The sequence below is a fragment of the Phyllobates terribilis genome, unplaced genomic scaffold (genome assembly GCF_046119375.1).
Source record: "Phyllobates terribilis strain yellow unplaced genomic scaffold, ASM4611937v1 Scaffold_1__5_contigs__length_1240528914, whole genome shotgun sequence".
NCBI classification, from domain to species: Eukaryota; Metazoa; Chordata; class Amphibia; order Anura; family Dendrobatidae; genus Phyllobates; species Phyllobates terribilis.
In genome coordinates, this window is record NW_027362761.1 from 983,420,215 (window position 1) to 983,440,587 (window position 20,373).

Genomic DNA, 20,373 nt, shown 5'->3' on the forward strand with positions numbered 1-20,373 from the left:
TAATTCCTATAAAAATCCATAAACAACTTGTTTCACATAATTTACAAAAAAAGAAGAAGAAAAAAAAAAAACAGATTCCTTTGCTCAAACTTGCAGAGAATTCTACTTGCAATATATTTTTTTTTGTTCAAGGCAAACCATGTCGGCATTGTAAAATCTGTATTTAAAGTCACATGGTAGCATAAGTCACTTGTGCCAATTATTGTCCTTGTCTGGTTTATAAAGCAGCACGGAAAAAGCGGTTGAGTTGTCTATAAACAGTAATTTTTGCTCCACGTTTCAAAATTAACAATGATATATACCACATCCTATGCAGAGAGAAAGAGAGAGAAATCGAGAAACTACTCTTGGTAAGCAAAGGTCAACATTTCAATAATATTCAGAAACACTGTACAGATATCCTCTTCCATTCTTTCTTTTTCTCCTTTTAATACAGTGCCTGGATGAACGTAGATAGAGCCTACTGCAAAATTTATAGGCTTTTACTCTCCGGTCCAAGTGCAGTGATATGCATATGTAAACATATTATCTTAAAGCAGATCACCTTTAAGGTCATTCATAAAAACAATGGGGAGGGTGCCAACAGCATTTTTAATCCCCGGGAAGGCTCTTATATCCACAGAGTCCAGTACAGATTGTGCTACAGAGAGGATATTTGAGCCAATGTAGAGTCTAAGCTCAAATAACTATGCAGCAAAACAGTTTCCATCTCCCTTTCTAGAGGAAGCACAAGTGTTACGTCTCTTTGGCAGCCTCAGCAAGGCCGTTGTGTTACCTTTTCCCAATCTCGCTTTGTCGGAGAAACTGTATATTGTAAGAGCTGTCTGCTAATTCAGGGTATTGCTCCACAGAGAGTACATAGTACCCATCATATCCTTGTACTTTGCCAGCACTCAGCAGTTGTCTTTTCTCTCCTTCAGTCCATAACCTAGCACCTTCTTCGCCATCTCTTACTCTCTGCTGTTCCCTGGCCCAGGCGTGGGAAAGAGCTCTTTGTCTCGCTTGTTCTAGGATCCGAGCCTTCTCTTCATCAAGTGTCATGCCATAACGTACATGCAAGGCCAGGGCACCATACTGCATTTCCACGTCTGCAAACCTGCGAGTTCTTCCATTTACTACTGTAGTAGATTGGGAGACTGTTACATTGATGCCATTTTCTAAGGTTTTGCGGCCACTGGTTAACCTCAAGGTGGCAAGGTCGCTTTCAGGAGTGGTGGTTTTGATGAAATAGTGGGTGTCTCGCCCTTCTATAGTAAAGTGTAGGTTCTCTAGGTAGAAGGCCGAATTAAGAACTGCTGCGACCTTGATGCAGTCCTCGTTTGCAATGTTGAGAACATTAGTGATCACTTTGCCTTGATTGACAGCCAGCATGACTCCTTTACCGATCAGTGATTTCACAGTAGCGAACCATAGCCACGATTTCTCCTCTCTGGTTTTATGTCTACTTATCTGAATCTCTGGGATTTTCCCCAGAGATAAGAAAGCCGTTGACTGCCTGGAAACTTGCTGCTGCACTCCAGAAAGTGGCTGAAAGACAAATAGTTAAGTTGTAAATTATTTATTTGCAAGTCATATAAATGCATTACATTTTGGACAAGTTATTTTCTTGTTTCCTTCCTTCACAAGTCACAATAAGCTGTCACTGGGCTGTGTACTTCACTTTTATTTACGGTCAATAGGAGTGAGTAATTTGCCTTTTTCCCACCGTGCATTTGCTTTCTTTCTACTTAAATTAGAACAGAGTTTACAATGCAATGAATATGTTATGGTAACGGGTACACATTTATCTTTATAAACTGGTATACCAAAGATAAATACTGACTTAAAAGTCAACTTATAGTAACAAGAAACAATCTTTACTAACAAAAAAAATGGTCATAACATGGACTTGACTCTATTTATTGAATTATATACGGATTACTAATGCATATTTGAATAGATTTAAAATCAAAGATTGTGCTGCTGATTTACCAGGGTATATACTTAAAAAAAGAACCATCGTTTTAATTTTATTTCAGAAATCAATAGTACTCATGAAAATAAGAAACTTTGTAATATATTTTATTGGAGAAATCTGTTTCCTTCTGCTCCTGGACTAATTATTCATTCTCAGTTTTCTCAATTCACAGGCAAATCTGTCTTCGGTGAATATAGAATCTCCTATTACTGAGATATAGATGGAAGTTGGTGCTCATAAAGTTCTATGGAAATCTTTGTAATGAATAATTAAAGTATTTTAAGAAGTTACATTTATCATTATGCACATTATACATGGATCAATTTTTTTGTTTACTTGTTTCCCAAATGCAAAATTAAGCAACTTTCCAAATGTTCTTTAGTAAAAAAAAAAATTGGATTTTTTGCTGCTGTTGGGTCTGTGCAACTCCTGTACATAGCTGGCTGTGATGCTGCTTCTGTCATAAATCCAGCAGCACACAGCTCCTGTCTGCTCTGTTCAGTTTTAAAGTTACCAAAAGGAAGTGGGAAAAGGCTGAGAATGTACATAGCAAATCATTGCAAAGAGAGAGGAGAGCATTCAAGTCTTCATGGAGGTAAGTGATTGCTTAGGCTCTACTATATCTTAGAGTGTAGATAATGAGGAGAATACACATGGTGGTCTACAGGGAGAGGAGGTAAATCACACAGTCTAAGTATTAGTGTAGACAGATGAGAGCACAAAGGGAAGAGTTCCCATGCAGAAATAGGGGAAATCATAAATTCCTCAGTATCAGTGTCTGTTAACACAACAGAGAAAAGATGGGTGACGAAGTACAGAAATGAGTATGTGTGCCTACTTGTCAGCTAATGAAGCCAGCAGATGAACACACAGACCTCACGTACAGCAATGATTACTGTCAGGGACAGAGCCAAGTGAGAAAAGACTAAAACTACCTGCAAGACGTTAACTATATTTCTAGGGGTCTAAAAATGAAAGATTATAGATTGAAGCATTAATATATGTAAAAATCTTTTTTTTCCATTATTTATTTTTATTTATTTATTTTACTCACTTATATAGCGCCATTAATTCCACAGCACTTCACAGACATACATGTCAAGATGCCCTTAGCATTTTAACTTAGTGATCAGCTATGATCAGATATGGTCCAAAGACATACTGATTGGAAATCTAGATTGTGAGCCCCAATGGGGATAGTGATGACAATGTCTGTAAAGCGCTGCAGAATATGATGGAGCTATTTAAGCAAAGCCTAATAATAAAAATTATAATAGATTGACAGATCTGTTTCTCTTAGGGCTCATACTCATTTGTGAGAAAGACGAGTGCAATCTGATAAACAATCTGACCAATGTTATTCTATGAGGCACATCTCATCTGCAATTTTTTTCACAGCTGAAATTGGACTGAGAAAAAAAATAGCAGCATGCTGCGTATTGCCGCGTATATCGGATGAGCCTCGCCAATGCAAGTCAATGGGTGCAAGAAAAAAAATGGACGGCATACAGACCATCCGTACGCCATCCGATTTTTACGGATATATTACCATTCTGTAGTATAGAACACTGTAAATGGTCCTGTAAATGATTGCAAAATAACAGAAGAAGAGAAAAAAACGCATTACATACGGATGCTAGGTGAGAAAAATCGCATTGTCCTTTCGGACCTTTTTTTCACACATATGGGTATGAGCCCTTAGACTGAGTACAGATCACGATGCTTGGATCACCAGCCTGCTAGGCATTTATGAGGCTGTTGATTTTGGATCAGGAGACCAATGGATGCGTAAATCTGTTTAAAGCATAACCGTCATTTTAATTTTTATCTGATAAATCAATAGTACATGTGAAAATAAGAAACTTTGTAATTTACATTATTATATAACCAAAAATAGAAACAAGATGTGCCAGGAACAAAATAAAACAATGTCCTTGGTAAAAACATTAATTTTATTAACACACTCGGTCTTTCTTCTAAATCCTTTACATTTGATGTTTTTTCTTTTCCCTCTCTTCCATTGGCCAATGGTCCTATTTATTCCCCCCTGACTCTCATACCAAATACCCCTGATGAAGCTGTGGTGAAACACGTGTCAGGTCTCTTGGTGGGTGAGCTGATCACATTTAGCCTGTGTCGAATGTTTGTATGCACAATTTGCGATATTTTCCCCTCCTCCTTACTTGTAGTTACTATCTACCCTCTAATTACCTCTATGAGGTATTATAATATGAGGTAGTATAATAATACCATATATACTAGTGTGTTTAAAGGGGAACCACCCACCATGGAGCTATCCAACTAATATCTGCTTCATTCAAGGCCCTTTAGATTGGCCTTAGCAGATCAATATGTATGGTAATTCACACCTGGTGCTCTCACGTACACATGTACTGACATGCTGGAACTTTCTATGTGATTAGCCCACTCATCAAACGCTGTTTTTTTTTCTCGCCTTTGTCTGTTTTTTGCTTTTATCATATTGTACTTTATCTTTAGATTTATTTAATAAAATTAATGTTTCTACCAAGGACATTGTTGTATGTTGTTCCTGGCACAACTTTTTTTCTTTTTTTTCGTTATATAATTGCTTATGTGCCCAATGGGGACTTTAACCGGATAAAAGATCTTTTGGGTTGACTGAGAACTATTTGATAAATTTACTAAGTTAGAAAAATCTGCTTCTCTCCCAAAATTGATCAGCCATTATCAAAATTCTCAATTCTGAGGTAAAATCTGTATTCAGTGAAGACAGACTATGTAGATAGGAGGGAGGAGCTCTGCCTTTAGCTCCTCCCATCTACACAGAATCTTATAAGCAGCAGCTCTCATCTCCTATCTCAGTAATGGGAAAGTCTTCACCGAATACACAGTTTACCTCAGAATTGAGAATTTTGATGATGACTGAGCAGTTTTGACAGAGAAAGAAGCAGATTTCTCTGATAAGATATATCACAAAGTTGTCTATTATCACGTGTACTATTGATTTATGAAGTAAAAATGTAAACGACGGTTACTCTGTAATAGCTTTCACTATTTTATTGGCATAATTCGACTATTTTATGTATCAACAATGCTCTCCATTTTACATAACGGAGGTGAAATATAGCAAAAACTGGGAGTCCGATGCTTTAACAAAATAATTTGCTAAAACAGTACACTGGACCTTTGTAACTGGGCTGAAGATGGTGATGGTTCTGCTCACATAGTATAGATTATGCTTGTTCCAGATTACCAATGTCGGCCTGGCATTTGGACATCATTTTTGGAAAGGTTGATTAATACGATGACCCAATTGTAGATTGAAGTAATATATATATATATATGGTATATATTGATATATTGAAGCAATGTGGCACTATGGGGAAACATTTAATAACTATGCTCATCCTAATCTGCTTTAGCGAGTGCCACATAATAAATAGGGGTAGCCATATCATTGGTGCGACTTATGCAGACGCAGGAGTGAGGGGGCATATTTCCACCTCTAAAATGGTGGAATTGTGCATTATAATGAATTATTGTACTGCAAAGGGCCCATGTACTGTTCTTGCACAGGCGCCCTATTCTGTCTGCATCGGCCAGCGATGTGCCATACATCTATCATGGTGCCTTTCACCTTGATTGGATTATTTAGAATACCACCTTTAAATGATAATTTTAGAAATAATGAAACAGACAAACTGTACAAAGTGTCTTGTATATGGATTCAGCATGTATTGAGTTAAAGTTGGCTGAATTAATATATAGTACTAAGGGGAATTTTCACATTTGTTTTATTGTCAAAGTTTGATGGATAGTTCCCTCTGTCCCCGTTGCTAGTAGCCCGGAGCTAATGAAAAGCCCAGAAAAGTATTAATGCCAGTCACTTTTTTTTCAGTCATTAACACATAATGCATGTATCTGTTCACCAATTAAACTGACTGTCATCTGGAATTCTGCAATTAAATTTAACACCAATATTTCATTTTTCTGACAAGTGAAATTAAAGCCACCACTGTTCCCCACTGGCATTCTGCTTCTATACTACCCACTATGCCATTTTTTTTACTTCCAATCCAAAGTACTACATTAAAATGAATTTGTGTAAATATATTGATCTTTACTTTTGCTTCAGGATGTAATGTTGTAACAGAAACATGTAGCAAGAACTGCTTGTGTATATGCATAATATATAAGCATAAAGTAAGCAGCTATTAAGGCGGCAAATGAACATCTGATTTCCATATTACTTTAAAATACAGAATATACGGCACACAGCTAAAAGAGGGCAAATTCAGATTCAATGAAGGTTCAAATTACTTTTATTCTGCATTATTTATAATTGTAGTTAGGAAATGTGGACGTAAACAACAAGAACTACGTATGAGCTAAAAGAGTACATCAAGCCTTTCAGAAACATACATATATACAGGAACATCAAGTAATTGGTTGAAAAAGTTGGACTCATTTTTCAAGATAAAAGTGTTTTCCATCTTGTACATTTATGACATATACACACAAGATAGGCCATAAATGTTTTAGATGCAGATCCCACCATTAGAACCCGAGTGAGGCCGCATTGTACGATGCTGTCATTGTAGAAGTTCCAAAAATTGTCTAGCTTGCTTGCACATCAATTTTTTGGGACTGCCATACAAATGAATGTGGAAAGCTGGGTGCCCTCCATCCCCAGACAGGGCCTTGTCCTCAATGCTAGAAGCAGTCATCAATCAATGATTTATGGCATATCTTAAGACTATGGTATCATACCTTCACTATAGACTGACCTGTAACCTAGAAATACTTAATAAGATATTCTGAAAACCCCAGCCCTCATCTGCAGTTCATTTTAAATAAACTAGATATACTCACTCTCCCCAGGTTCACCCCTGGCTCTCTCCCTCTGCTCCCCGCTTTATTGTGTGCTGTGCTGACATCACGTCGACAGTGCCGCGGCTGACAAATGAGCTCAGCGGCTGTCCTCAAGTTGATGGCACGTGCTGCTCATAACTGCTGAGCTCAGTGATTGGCTGCAGCGCTGTCGATGTGACGTCAGTGCTGCAGACAATAACAGACACTGGGAGCCACGGCTGAGACTCAGCGTTGGACCTCAGGTTGGGTTGAATAAAGCACAGTTTGTTTTTTTACACAAAACTGCACCTGAGGAACAAGGGTTTCGCAAAATTGGAAAACCCCTTTAAGAGTATTTTAGATATCTCAAAAAGAGTAACATGGCCGCCCATGCAAATCATTGACAGGACCCCATAATACAATGCATCATAAGAGGCAGAGGACCTTTCTCATCTCACTCCTGGCTGTAGAGAATAGAATCATAAAGCATCTACGGTCTAATCGAAGCATAAGATCTATCCCCTCTTTGTGCACTTATGTACTGAGCCAGTCGTGATGTTCCGTATGACGCCCTTAGTTTCATTATTCTCACTCTACAACTAGTTTTTAACCATGCAGATACGTTCACTCTCTGAATTTATTCTCGGCTTCTGATGACAGGAAAATAAATCTTTTTAATAGACACTCTGGGCATTTGTTAGTTGGCTTGACTGGCTTTCAATTACACACTGGCCGATTTGCTCTACATTGCACATCCCAAATAAAGTGAAATGATGACAGTTTGGTATTGGATGCCTCAGATTCATAATACGATCACTCTTCAGTAGGAGTTTAGCTTTATTTCATTGGGATTCAGTATAAGTCTAAATCCAATTCCAAAACTCATAGTGGATCTGTCAGATAAATGCACAAAGGGTGGAGAGAAGAAGGGTAAGTGCATACGTGGCAGATTTGCTGCAGATATTGTGAGCAGATTTGCGTGTGTAAAATCCATAGAAGATTACAGTGGCAGCCACGGGAATGAGATTTGACAAAGCTTATCTGCAAACGTTTTCTGCATGGAGATTGACAGGAGGTGCGGATATGGAATTCAACACCATGTCAGTTCTTTCTGAGCATTTTTATTATGGATCTCGCCCTTTACACTCCATAAGCTGTGGCACAATCTGTAATGGCAGATATACTTCATGTACAGGTAAATCTACTCAAAAGGATCTTCTGATGTGTAATGTATATATGTAGGAAGACCACACTGGAAAAGTCGGTGATCAAAGGCCCCAATGATTTCCACAACTCTTTGCTTACAACATGATATCACACTTCCAGTGGCAGATATTTCTGGGCAGTGCCATAATGGTTTGGACATTCTATAGAAGTCTTTCATTAAATCAGTGTTGGCTTGAGGTACCTTACATAAATCTACGAGGTACCAGAACATTGGAATAGACTGAATTTTCTTTTAATGAGGATAGCACTGCAGCCAATCACTGAGCTCCGCAGCAATGATGGCCTGTGCCATCAATTTGGGCACAGCTGCTGAGCTCACTTATCAGCTGCAGCACTGTCCACATGATGTCAGCATTGCAGACAATAAATGGGGAGCAGAGGCAGAGAACCAATGTAGGACCAGGGGAGGGTGAGTAAAGTACAGATTTTTTATTCTTTAAACGAACTGCAGATGGGGCTGAGGTTTTCAGAAAGCAGAATATCTTATTAAGTACTGTATGTGTGGGTTACACTTCAGTCTATAGTGATGGTACGATATCATTGTCTTAAGATATGCCATAAATTATTGATTGATGATTGCTTCTAAGGCCACGTTCAGTATTTGGTCAGTATTTGACATGATTTTTATTCACCACTGACATAACAGGTGGTTACTTTTATGTGCCTAGAATACTATACCTGGCATTGACATGTGGCTACTTTTACGTGCCTAGAATACTAGACTTGGCATTGACATGTGGCTACTTTTACGTGCCTAGAATACTAGACTTGGCATTGACATGTGGCTACTTTTACGTGGGAACTCTAGGTAAAGAAAGAAACGTACCGGTACATCGTCCCATTGCTGACTCTTCATAAGTTCATAAGACGGTTCTGATAAATCAACTTTGGGGTGTTGGAAGCCAGGAATAGAATTGTGTAGATAAAACCCAAATGTCATCAGCCAGCTGTTGATATCTATAGAGGAGCAAAAATTGTATTACCGACCAGGAAAAAATATCATATATTAGCAATATTCTCAGAATTCACTACCTATTGCTAAGTCAAGCAGCTAACTAGAAGAAACCAGTGACAACCATGGCCACGTATCCTCAGAAGTAGACACGATGTATGATCTATATGAGCAGAACTAATTGTAATAAGTATCCCCCGCATTTCATTTTCCGCTGTGGATATTTCTAATTCTGTATGGAGAACATACTAAGGCATAGTGTTAATTAGCCATCGCGTGTGATCATACACATGTCACTTTCTCTCTGTACACCATTAAGGAAACACATCACCCGTGTCATTTCTTTGACAACATAATCTACTTTTGGGCTCATCAAAAGGAATGGTAAATTGGCATTTCCTACAGGCAGGGTACCAGCAGAGGCTCAGGTGGCGCGGACTTGCTGCTGCTTTTCTCATCCACCTAAGGTTAAATAACCTGTGATAAACCTCGAGTCAAAGAAATGGGAAGTTTCTGGTTTCCAATACACCTTTGTCAGGAGGAGGGCATCTCATTTCTGTGGTTAATAGAGAGCATTTTCCCTACTGCGGTGTGAATTAAAGGAATTCTTCACGAAGGCAACATTCTAGAAGAACTGACTGCCAAGTCTCTCAGAAATTCTCATTTATACAGCATTTTATTCAATTATCCTCCCTTCACAGCAATACAGAAAAGGCAAAATCACTTATGGAAGTAACAAAGCTCTGCATAACTTGTGGAGTGGGGAAAAAAATGAAATGTCAGTTGCTTGGATTAGAACTGTTTTAGCTTAAGGATCAAAGCATCCATAAGAATAAGGGTCTACTGTGAGCATGGTGGTATATACCAGAACGTCAGCCGGAGCTGTCCATTCATGGAAATAACCATCCTATCTGGCCTCCAAAACACTATAATAAACCAGATGGAACCTAACACTGTTACATAAAATATTCGCCCCTTTTATACCATGGTCTAGAATGGAGAATGGTGCAGACATGATGCTGATATTCTACTTCTTGGAAAAGAAGTAGAACTAAAAATACCAAAGGATTCTACAAAAGCATGATGGCGACTTGTATTGCAGACTCCTGATGTTAAATTGAAGCTTGCTGTGCCACTATCATTTGCATTATAAAAGTAGACAATTATCTGCAAACACATTGTAGCCGTTCCCTAGAAATCTAGGCGATAACCCTCATACATCATTTATATAGCTGCCTGGGGCAAACTGTCTAAGGGGTTAGATTTGTGCAATCAAATGCCATCAAACTGGCGGTCATTAATCTAGAAGACACCTAAGCCTTATTAGTCTACGGGAAATATATAGGTGCTAATTACAGGTTTTAGAACCATGCGCCAAACTGGGAGCTGTATTTTATTACAGGCTGCCCAAGACCCGCACTATGATATACTGTATTATACAGAGAGGCCAGGCAATCATAGGCTGACAATCCCAAGTGATAGTGTAAAATACCTCAACAAATATTGAAATGATTGTGGTTCTATTACCAAAGAGTTATGTCATTCTGTGAAATCAATTATTTAATTCCCTTGGATTTATAAAGCTCATTACAAGAAATGTCACCCACAAAAGAGAATGTCTTGTAGCTCCCTCGCTACAGTCTATAATGCAGCACTGTATATGGTGAGTTACACAAGGCTGGGTGCCACAAGAAGGACTGGCAGAAGTAAAACTATATAATTTTTTCACAGATTTAGTATACTGTCAGAAAACTATTGAATAAAGTGACAAGCATTGCATTTTATATAGACCAGAATTAGACAATTTTCTGTAGTTTAATATTAAAGAGGTTGTCCGGTGTAAAGCGACAAGTCTGCAGTCACTCTATGTCACGCTATGTGACTGCAGACTTGTGAATCTTCACATAGTGCGCACTGCGTGTTGTGAGGATTCTCCAGTGTCAACGCTAGGAACGGTGGTCACATGTCCGCCAGTATGTGGTATGCATACACCCGACCACAGTCAAACTAAACTGTTTCTGGAGCGCTCAATGCAAGTGTATTGCGCGAGGCCAGAAAAAGTCTAGTCGGATTCTGACCAGGAGTATGCATATCACATACTTGCGGTCACTTGACTGCCATGTTCTGTGCTTACACCGCAGTACCTGAGCTGTGAGGATTCACAAGTCTGAGGTCACAGATAGGGACCCAATGGGCCAAGGGCCAACATATAACAATGATCTATACAAAATAAGAGTACACCCGCACTACACCACTGAGGGTGTGAATATAGCCAGAGCCAATTATTACCCAAAGTTTACGAAATGTCCTGGGTGCTCTGCCACAAGACTGTTCAATGTGAGCAACAAAGAATAAGAGAGAAGGCGGCACTCACCATTTCAGTAAAAACATCTTAGTCATTTATTTAATATGTGGGACTCGGACACGGTGTGCAGGTTTTGGAGGAATGCAGGGGGAGAAAGAGGAGACCGGACGACGGCCGTTTTGGGCTTGAGTAGTGCTTCTACGGGTCTCGAGAATTCCTCCAAAACCTGCACGCCGTGTCCAAGTTCCACATATGAAATAAAGGACTAAGATGTTTTTACTGAAATGGTGAGTGCCACCTTCTCTCTTATTCTTCGTTGCTGACATATAACAATGATCTAGTGACTTTGTTAATAACACCTAATAAATCAATTATTAATAACAATATATTAGAAAAAGATTTTTTTAACGCATTACAAAGCAACACTATTGCCCACAATCGGGGTTTACTTCTATAAACAAGTAGATATCTGTTTCCAATAAAATATTGTATTATCAGACATTTTCTTACCTGTGTAATCCTTGATGTCATAGAGTTTACTGACGGGATTGTTGTTTTTAAACATGTACAAATTAAAGGGGGCCGGATCTTTGCCAATCTTCTTCCATATTTCTATATCCGGTGTGGTCCACCGTCCCGCCAATATATCATAGTCTCTTTGCCCAAAGTGTACTAGCTTTGTGAGTGGATCATACAGACCTCCATGAAATCCTATCACCAGCTGAAAATCAGGGTTAGAGTCAAAATATATCTCACCAAAAGCAGTGTATTGGACGTGTTTCAACATAAGTCCATTACTGCTGAAGACAGCCAGAGGGGTGCCATTATTATCTGAGGCAATGTAAAATTCTTCACCACTACTTATCTCCATTGCAAAAAGATGTCCCTGTAGGTCGTAATATAGGCATGTGATTTCCGAACTGGAATGGTTATATACATGAGTTATTCTAGAGGGATAATTAAGATCTGCATAAAAAAATTGTAGGTGTTTCCCAAGACTGGTCTTGCTGGATATTCTCCGACCAAGACCATCATAGCGATATATAACAGTCCACCCACTGCCTTTGCTGTACACTCTGGTGAGGAGACCTTTGGAGCTGTATTCAAAGATCTCAGTTCCTCTCTGACGGAGGAAGCCATCTTCATCTAAACGATACTGGACGTCACCTAGTCTTGTTATTCGGTCTCTTAAATCATAACGTAGAGGTGTCAATCTCCCACTGTTACTGGGGTTCAGCAAATGGAGGTTACCATTGAGATCATAATTGTATCTCCACATGATCTTCTCATTTAGTAGAACAGTTTGAAGTTGACCATCTCCATCATACTCATAAGCATATTTAGTGGTGTTAGCAAAAGGCCCAATTTTAATTTCCCGTTTTGTAACTCTCCCCATGCTGTCATACTGTACAGTAAGTCTATACATTTCTGACCTCAGGACATCATATCGTACTTCCCTTACTCGCCCATGGGCGTCAAAGTGCTTTGTGTAAGTCATCACAGCTGTAGAAATAACTTTGATCACTTCATAGTGGAGAACACCAAACTTTCCAAACTGGTCCATCTTTCCAGATACATCATCAAACTGATACAATTCAATGGGCAAAGGAGTTTCGTTGATCACACCCTGCATGCTGGTGACTCTGAAGTTATTGTCATAGCTGTAGTCAAACCGTGCATTGACCATGCCATCTTCACTGAAGCGGAATATCTGCCGATCTATCAAAGGTCCAATCTGCCGGTATCGAATGGTGCAAATAAATCCATCTCCTTGAAGGTTTACAGTTTTCAGGACTCCTGCGGTCTCATCATATGTAAAGCTAACTCTTGTGCTATCGTAAAGAACTTCTGAGACCTTTGTTTGCCTCCTGTATTTATACAGAACTCTTCTTCCTGTGCCCAGGAAAGCTGATTGGAGTAGTAGTCCCTCTTCATTGTAATCCATTATAACCGAAGCATTACTTTCTGGCGGGTTGTATATGTTTCTGTAATAGCCAATGGAGCGGACAGTTTGCATTGTGTGCCTGGCTACACTGGGCATTGTGATAGCTGACAGTCTGTCCAGTAAGTCATACTCAAAAATATACTGCCGTTGACTGTGAAGCAGCAGGACCATCGTCTGAAAAAAAAAATATATTATTCATGATGAATTAAATAAACATACAGAATAATAATTAGTGATTTTCTGCAAAATATCATTAGGCTTTTCGCTGGAGAAAATAATTCTCTCTTTTAATTGAATCATCCTTGACCCTACATGTTGTTTGCAATTCTCTGCTTAATTTACTGGATGTTTTATTGTATCATTTCCTGCAATTAGTAGCAAGAGATTTATAATGTGTTGGTTGTTTTGATTGTGCCATTCGTTTGTCAAGCAGAAACAGCCAGGAAGCAGATTGTCAATGGTTATGGGCAAGTCATATGTAATAACGGAGGCAGAAGTGATTTTGGCAATGGTGGTAGTATTTCAACAGGATGCAGGGAGCCCAATGACTGTTTAATTAGAACTAACTAGGTTCACATATATTTTCCTAATGGTGGCATGTCTAACTAAGTGTACATCCAAGAAGTCCTTGCAGCGTTAATTTGTACTAGAAACAAGAATCTTTCACCATTTACGCTCTTACTTACAAGAAGCGCTGCTCCATACATCTGAAGAGAGCACCATTCACACACATTTCGTTGTAAAGCTCCCTCCTCCTGCCATGGACATCAGGCCAAGCGCTATAATGGCATCTCTTGACCAGAAGCAGGTTGCAGCTGTTTTTTAAATCCTAAACTGCGTTTCACGCTGACTAGAGACAGGGCCATAACTATATTCCCTCTGTTCATGCAGTCGTCGGGTATTTAAGTTCAAGTATAGATTTGAAATTTTTGCTGCCATCATGCCGATACCTACTGACACGTTCTCCTGCATTTTCCTGCCATTTGGAGCAAATAGCCACTTTGCTTCCACCAACAGTTGAGTTTGGCCCATTCTCTTTTTTTGATAGTGTGCCTTTTGTGTTGCTTTTGGGAATTATGTTAAGTTGTAACAGATTGCAGAGTTTTGGAAACACAAGGACATAGGCATAGAGTATGTTAATGGTTGTCGACAGAATGCAAAAAAAAACTGGTTACCCAAAATATGCTGTACTGCTAAAGTGTTACTTTATATTGCTTTCCACTTTGTTGTTTACTCTATCGCCACTTCAATCGTAATATTCCCTAAATGGCTTTGCAAAAGTCTACTTAAAGTCAAATACTATTAGCATGGCAAATGGGGATACTTTAATTTCATTTTTTCCACTTAGCCAGGCATATTTTTCTCTGCTGTGCTGCACAAAAGAAGCCCTTCAAGAACAAGCCTGTATAATTTTGATATATAAAAAGAGAAGAATGTGAAATTGCTCTGGGTGTTCTACAATCATGGTATAAAGGATGCATGAAGTACAAGTTTAATAACACTGATATTCCTGCTCACACATACATTAGGCACATTTTTATTTTATTTAACTGTACCAAAAAACAACAATAAATGGATCAAATCGACTTCACTGCAAGTAAGGTTATAGCACTAGCTTCCATGGCAATTTGTGTGTTGGATATAGTTATACAACTAGCAAACACGGAGAAGTTAACTTACTGAGCGTTACCATTAAAGTTCTACGTCTGGGCTAGTACACGGGATGAAATAGATCAGAGCTAGCACAAATATGGAGGACGTGCCCAAAGCCACTAATCGGGCTCCTGCTTTTATTTTTTTACACAGTGTTTAAAAGATGAGAGCTATGACTAAGGCCAGGTGCACACCACCGTATTTTCTGTCTGAGTGCGATCCGACAAAGCATGGGATCGCACTAGGCCCAATGTTAGTCTATGGGGCAGCGCAAATCATCAGATTGCACTCGGATGACTTCTGAGTGCAGTCCGATTTCTGCGCACTGACAGAATGGAGAAGATGGACATATTTTGTTCTCCATCTTCTCCTCACAGTGTGCTCCGATTCTCTCATGCGAGAGAATCAGATCACACCATGCTGACAATCGGATCAATCTTGGATCAGAGTTTGATCTGAGTATCATTTGCATAATTGGCCCAATTCTCTCTTTTTTCTATTTTTCCTGCCATCACACCTGTAAGTCTTTGAAAAAACAAATAAAGCTTGGTTCTTTTTAACAAAGTTGAACTGTTAGACTTTAATTTTCTGTATCCAGATTAATTCTGCTGCCCCATACAGTCCACTTGTCTGGTGGGTGAGCTTCTGCCTGTACAACATTTTACTTTTATTAGCGCTGCTGCCACCATTCATTTTGAAAGATCTCTACCTTAAAAAAAAAACAATGTTGTAAGAAAAAAAGTGGAAGAGAAAAGTAGTTTTCCATTGCTATCAGTCATCTTTTGGATTACCGCAATTTTCCAAATGGCCTTGGAAATACTAAAGATGAAAAATGGGTTCTATCAGTGACTTTTTCAACTTTGCTATGTAGGGGTAAGTGCACATGTTTAGTATTTGCAGCAGAAAAATCTTTCTGTTGGCAGAAAAACTGTTGCATAAAATATGCACATTTTGCCACATTTTTGCATGAGCTCTTGATGCATTTGTTAGGATTTTTCCCCATATTAGGGTTTGTTCACACTAGCATATAAATTGGATAAGTGCAATGCGAGAAAAAAAGGGATTGCAAGTGAGAAATAATCATACCACTTTTCTGGATGAGAATGGGATTTTTTATAGGCTAGTGTGAGCGAACCCTAAATACCGTAAGTGAAAAACACTGCAAAAAATGCCGAAAGAATTGACATGCCGCAGATTTGAAATCTGCAAGAAAAAAATAAGCGACATGTGCATGAGATTTAAGAAATCTCATTCACTGTGCTGGGACTGTAAATTGCAGCCATTTTCGAGGCAAAAATGTGCAGAAAAAATGAAAATTGTCTAAGGCCAAGTGCACACATTGAGTATTTGGTGAGTTTTTTACATCAGTATTTGTAAGCCAGAACAAGTAGTGGGTGAAAAATACAGAAGTGGTGACATGTTTCTATTATACTTTTCCTCTGACTGTTCCACTCCTGATTTTGGCTTACAAATACTGATGTAAAATACTGACCAAATACTGAACATGAGAACATGGCCTAATAGTTTTAGCTATTGCTGAGCACACAGCCTAGAACCAATACGTCACCTGTACACAATATTACAGGGGCGGACATACAGTACCATTGGTGCAAACTGTGCAGTCGTACAGGGGCCCAAGAGGTAATGGGACCACCAACACCTCCAAAGCAGGTGGAATTGTGAAATATGAGGAGATTGGACTGAAAAGAGCCCTTACACTGTTATTGCACAGGGGCCCTCTTCAGTTTGTTTCCGCCGCTACAATATTAAATACAGTCAAGGAAGCATAATCATAATTTAGGAAAGAATCACAAAATCCCCCTCTGGTATTAGAAAGAGTAGGTCCACATGGAAAATCATCCACTGCTGATTTTGTTACGGATTTAGTTTTGGAAATGCTTTCACTCTTTCTAAGGATTGAAAGCGTTATAAAAGCGTATAAAAAAATCTTTCAGACTTTCATCCAGAAAATTCTGATGATTTTTTTCTCACTTGTCAATTGCGTGCAATCTATTTTTTTTTTACAGCAGCCATTAATCATTTATAGGACCATATACAATTCCCCATGTTATATAAATGCAATGTAATGTAAAAATCAGATACTATACTGTACTGTGGCTCCATGGGAAATACAATTTTGTTATTGGTGCACCCAAGACTTGAATGGGTGAATACAATTAAAAAACTAGGGCATGCGGCGAGTTTTTTCACACACAGATTTGGTCAGTAAAAAAATCACTCATCTGCACTGCCCCATTAAATAAGATTGGTCTGAGGGCTGTCCGTTTTTTTCCACGAACGACACTCAGACCAAAAATACGGTTGTGTGAACGAGCCCTTAGTTAGGTATGTTAAAGAGACAAGGATTTAGTGATCTGGACCTTACCTTTTCTAGGTAAGTGTAACTCCACGTCTTGCCATCAGCAAATGACCTTGATACAATCCTGCCCTGTCCATCATACTCCACCCTCTCATTCGTGGCCCCACGTTGAATGCTGGCGATTTGGCCAGTGGATGAATATGTGACATTCACTGACATAAAGTTGGAGCCTGGGAGCCACAGGGTGGGATGACCGGCGCTATCATAACTAATTTTCAAGGTGAATTTTCGATGGTCGTCATAGATCTTCTCTGTCTTCATGGTTCGATCATAGTCAACTGAAAGGAGGTTTCTGCCATTTACCTTTATAAAACAAACGAGAAGGTTCAATAAATCAAAGAGCTGAAGCATCAGGCAGTTATTACTTCACAAACTACTAGCTTTTTGTTTAGACACCATTTACAATGATTGATTTCCTATGCCAGTAAATTAATTTAGCAACTACTTGGTATAAGTGTACGGCATTAGACTAACTGCTGTTTTAAAAGGTTTCATTAAGCGCAGAGACAGCCTGGCATTTATTCAACCTCTTCTAAATTGAGGTCTTTGGAATTTAGTCATCTGTTAAAAAAGACTAACGTGCATTAATTGAAAAGTTTCATAAGCGCGTGTCTCCCGCATGTAGGTATATATAGAGCGCGTCCGCCGAAGGATATATACAGATGGCGAAAGACAAGCTGAAGATTTAGTAACCGCCGTCTTCATTTAACTTTATTCTCGTCAATGACAGGAGACAGAGATAAACTATCCTGGAGCCTAGAATTGTGCGGAGTGAAAAATAACTTGTCACATAGTATTGATGCTGTGATATTACTCAAATATTGTGATTTACAATTAAATGCATAAGCAATTTGTTTTTCTTGCGATGGCACTCTAAACGTAAAATGTGTGAGTTTGTTTGTCATTTTTTGCTGGCGAAGGGGGTTTAATGATTAGATTAGTCTTCCAAGGTCACCAGTCATATAGCATATTATAATTGCAGTCATTCACTTGTCAGAAAAACAGCGCTACATGTTTATTCTAACAATAGCTAAAACACATATAAGATGATTGTATTTGATGCTGTACGCTTTCTTTTCCAGAAGATTGCTTGGCATGTTTAGTAAAAATGTACCATCAGGATAGTAGAAAATAATTAACAAAGCCATATTAGGGTTCCTATAGAGGTGCATGAGGTCTATGTCTGCAGTTTCTCTATGTCTATGAAGGTAGAAGCATTGCTGGAGCCATTGTACAACCTTAGGCTCGTTGTGCTCCGTCCACTACTCAAGTTCTTTAAAGAAAAATTATTGGCTTTTTTCTAATATTTAAATATATGGTGATTGCTACAATTTTGAGTCCACAAAAATGCTCTTGACTAGTTTGCCACAAAATACTGCTGTGTAGGTTGCAGAATCAAGTGGATAGGATTATAGACTACATAGTCTGGGCCAAGATGGCAAAAAATATCATTAAAGGGAATCTGTCAGCAGGTTTTGGCAATTTAATCTGAGAACAGGGGCAGAGATCCTGAGTCCAGGGATGTGTCACTTACTGGGTTGTGTTTTATTGTTTCAATAAAATCAGTGTTTTATCGGCAGGAGATTATCACTAGAGGACTGCCTGTATCGTGCCATGTAGTCCTCCTGCTCTGTTTAACCCCACCCATCACTAATGAACAGATTTCTGCCTATGTAATAATGTACACAGAGAGCTACCAAGCAGGGGTGTGGGCGGGGTTATACAGGGCTCAGCATTCTGAGAGCTGCAAGATTTGTAGCAGATAACACAGTGAGTTTATAAGAATGACAGTCTGCAGCTCAGTAAGTGATACACTGTCGGAATTAAAGTATCTTCCCTCCATTATGCAGCTTTCTAGGGTAACAAAAAACATATGGCATTCCCTTTAAGACCCTCAAACATGTTGAGTAAATATTGGACGAACATGTCAATTTCAGAAGGACTGGACAACTAGCTAATGTACTGTATATGCGGGCCTTTTAACTCTCCTACACCCCCCCAGATGTTATCAGTAGACAGAAGGATCAGCACTTGGAATGTCAATGGCCAATCCTTCTGTTTTCAAGGGAGATACGCGCCTGCCAGATACCTCTCTCCCTGTTGAAAACACAAAGTGCAGCTGAGTGCTCATGTGTATGTTTCAGGTAGTTGGGACACAAAACTGTCCTGTCTTTTTTTTCACACGACAGCAATATGTACAGTGCTGTGCAAATTAATTGGGACAAAGCATTTTTTAAGTAAAATCGTAAGTTGGTTACCAGTCAGTGATTCAAACCAGTTTTAACTGCTTTGAACAGGTGTGAGTGTACAACCTTGAGTAACAAAATGTGGTTTGATGAATTCATCCAAATACATAGTCATTTTAAAATGTTTTATTGTGCCATTCACGCGTAAATTTGAAGGGACATTCCAACAAGATTTGGCTCCATGCCACAATTCCAAGTGTGTGAAGAAATTCCTGGAAGAAAATAAAGTAAAAGTGCTGGAGTGGCCTGGCAATTCACCAGACTTAAATCCTATAGAAAATTTGAGGAGCATTGTGAAGAGACGTCTTGGTAAAATGGACTGTACAACCAAAGAACGCATGATAAACAGTGCCATACAAGTGTGGTTCCATGATGAAGAATTGAAGAATTTATGTAAAAACTTGGTAGAATCAATGCCAAAACGAATTGAAAATCTCATATCTGCTAAAGGAGGACATATTTCTTACTAAAATTAGTACGTAACAGTGCATTATAACATTTTATTATTAAATATTCAAAAATATGTGTTTTTTTGCTTTGTCCCAATTAATTTGCACAGCACTGTATGTCCTGTTTTAGACACTGGATGATGACAAAATAAAAGATCTCTGAGCAAGACATCAAAAGGGTTTCTTAGGCTGTGTGCCCACGATGCGTTTTTTAAGCGTTTTTGCAGCGGCAATTCCGCTGCAGAAACGCTTAAAAACCGCTTGGTAGAGGGCCTGCCATGTTCCCCAATGATAATCCGCATGTGCTGTGCACATGCTGCGGAAATTTCCGCTGCGGATTATCATTGCGGAAAAAAACGCAGCACTACCAATTATTTTGAGGAAGAGCTGCATTTTCACTGCCATTGACTTGCATTGGAAAGCATG

At 38.9% G+C, this 20,373-nt stretch overlaps 1 protein-coding gene across 17 annotated transcripts in view; it reads right to left on the minus strand.

The window, feature by feature from the left end:
* Positions 1-412: 412 nt before the first annotated feature.
* TENM3 (teneurin transmembrane protein 3) overlaps positions 413-20,373 on the minus strand; it is a 1,704,102-nt gene continuing 1,684,141 nt past the window's right edge. For all 17 annotated transcript variants that reach the window (XM_073643373.1, XM_073643362.1, XM_073643479.1 and 14 more), the window contains 4 exons: positions 17,259-17,555; positions 11,785-13,393; positions 8,844-8,974; positions 413-1,527 (listed from right to left, as the gene is read on the minus strand). In XM_073643373.1, coding sequence (XP_073499474.1) covers positions 772-1,527; positions 8,844-8,974; positions 11,785-13,393; positions 17,259-17,555 — 2,793 coding nt within the window. In that variant the 3' untranslated portion in view covers positions 413-771. The remainder of the gene's footprint in view (positions 1,528-8,843; positions 8,975-11,784; positions 13,394-17,258; positions 17,556-20,373) is intronic.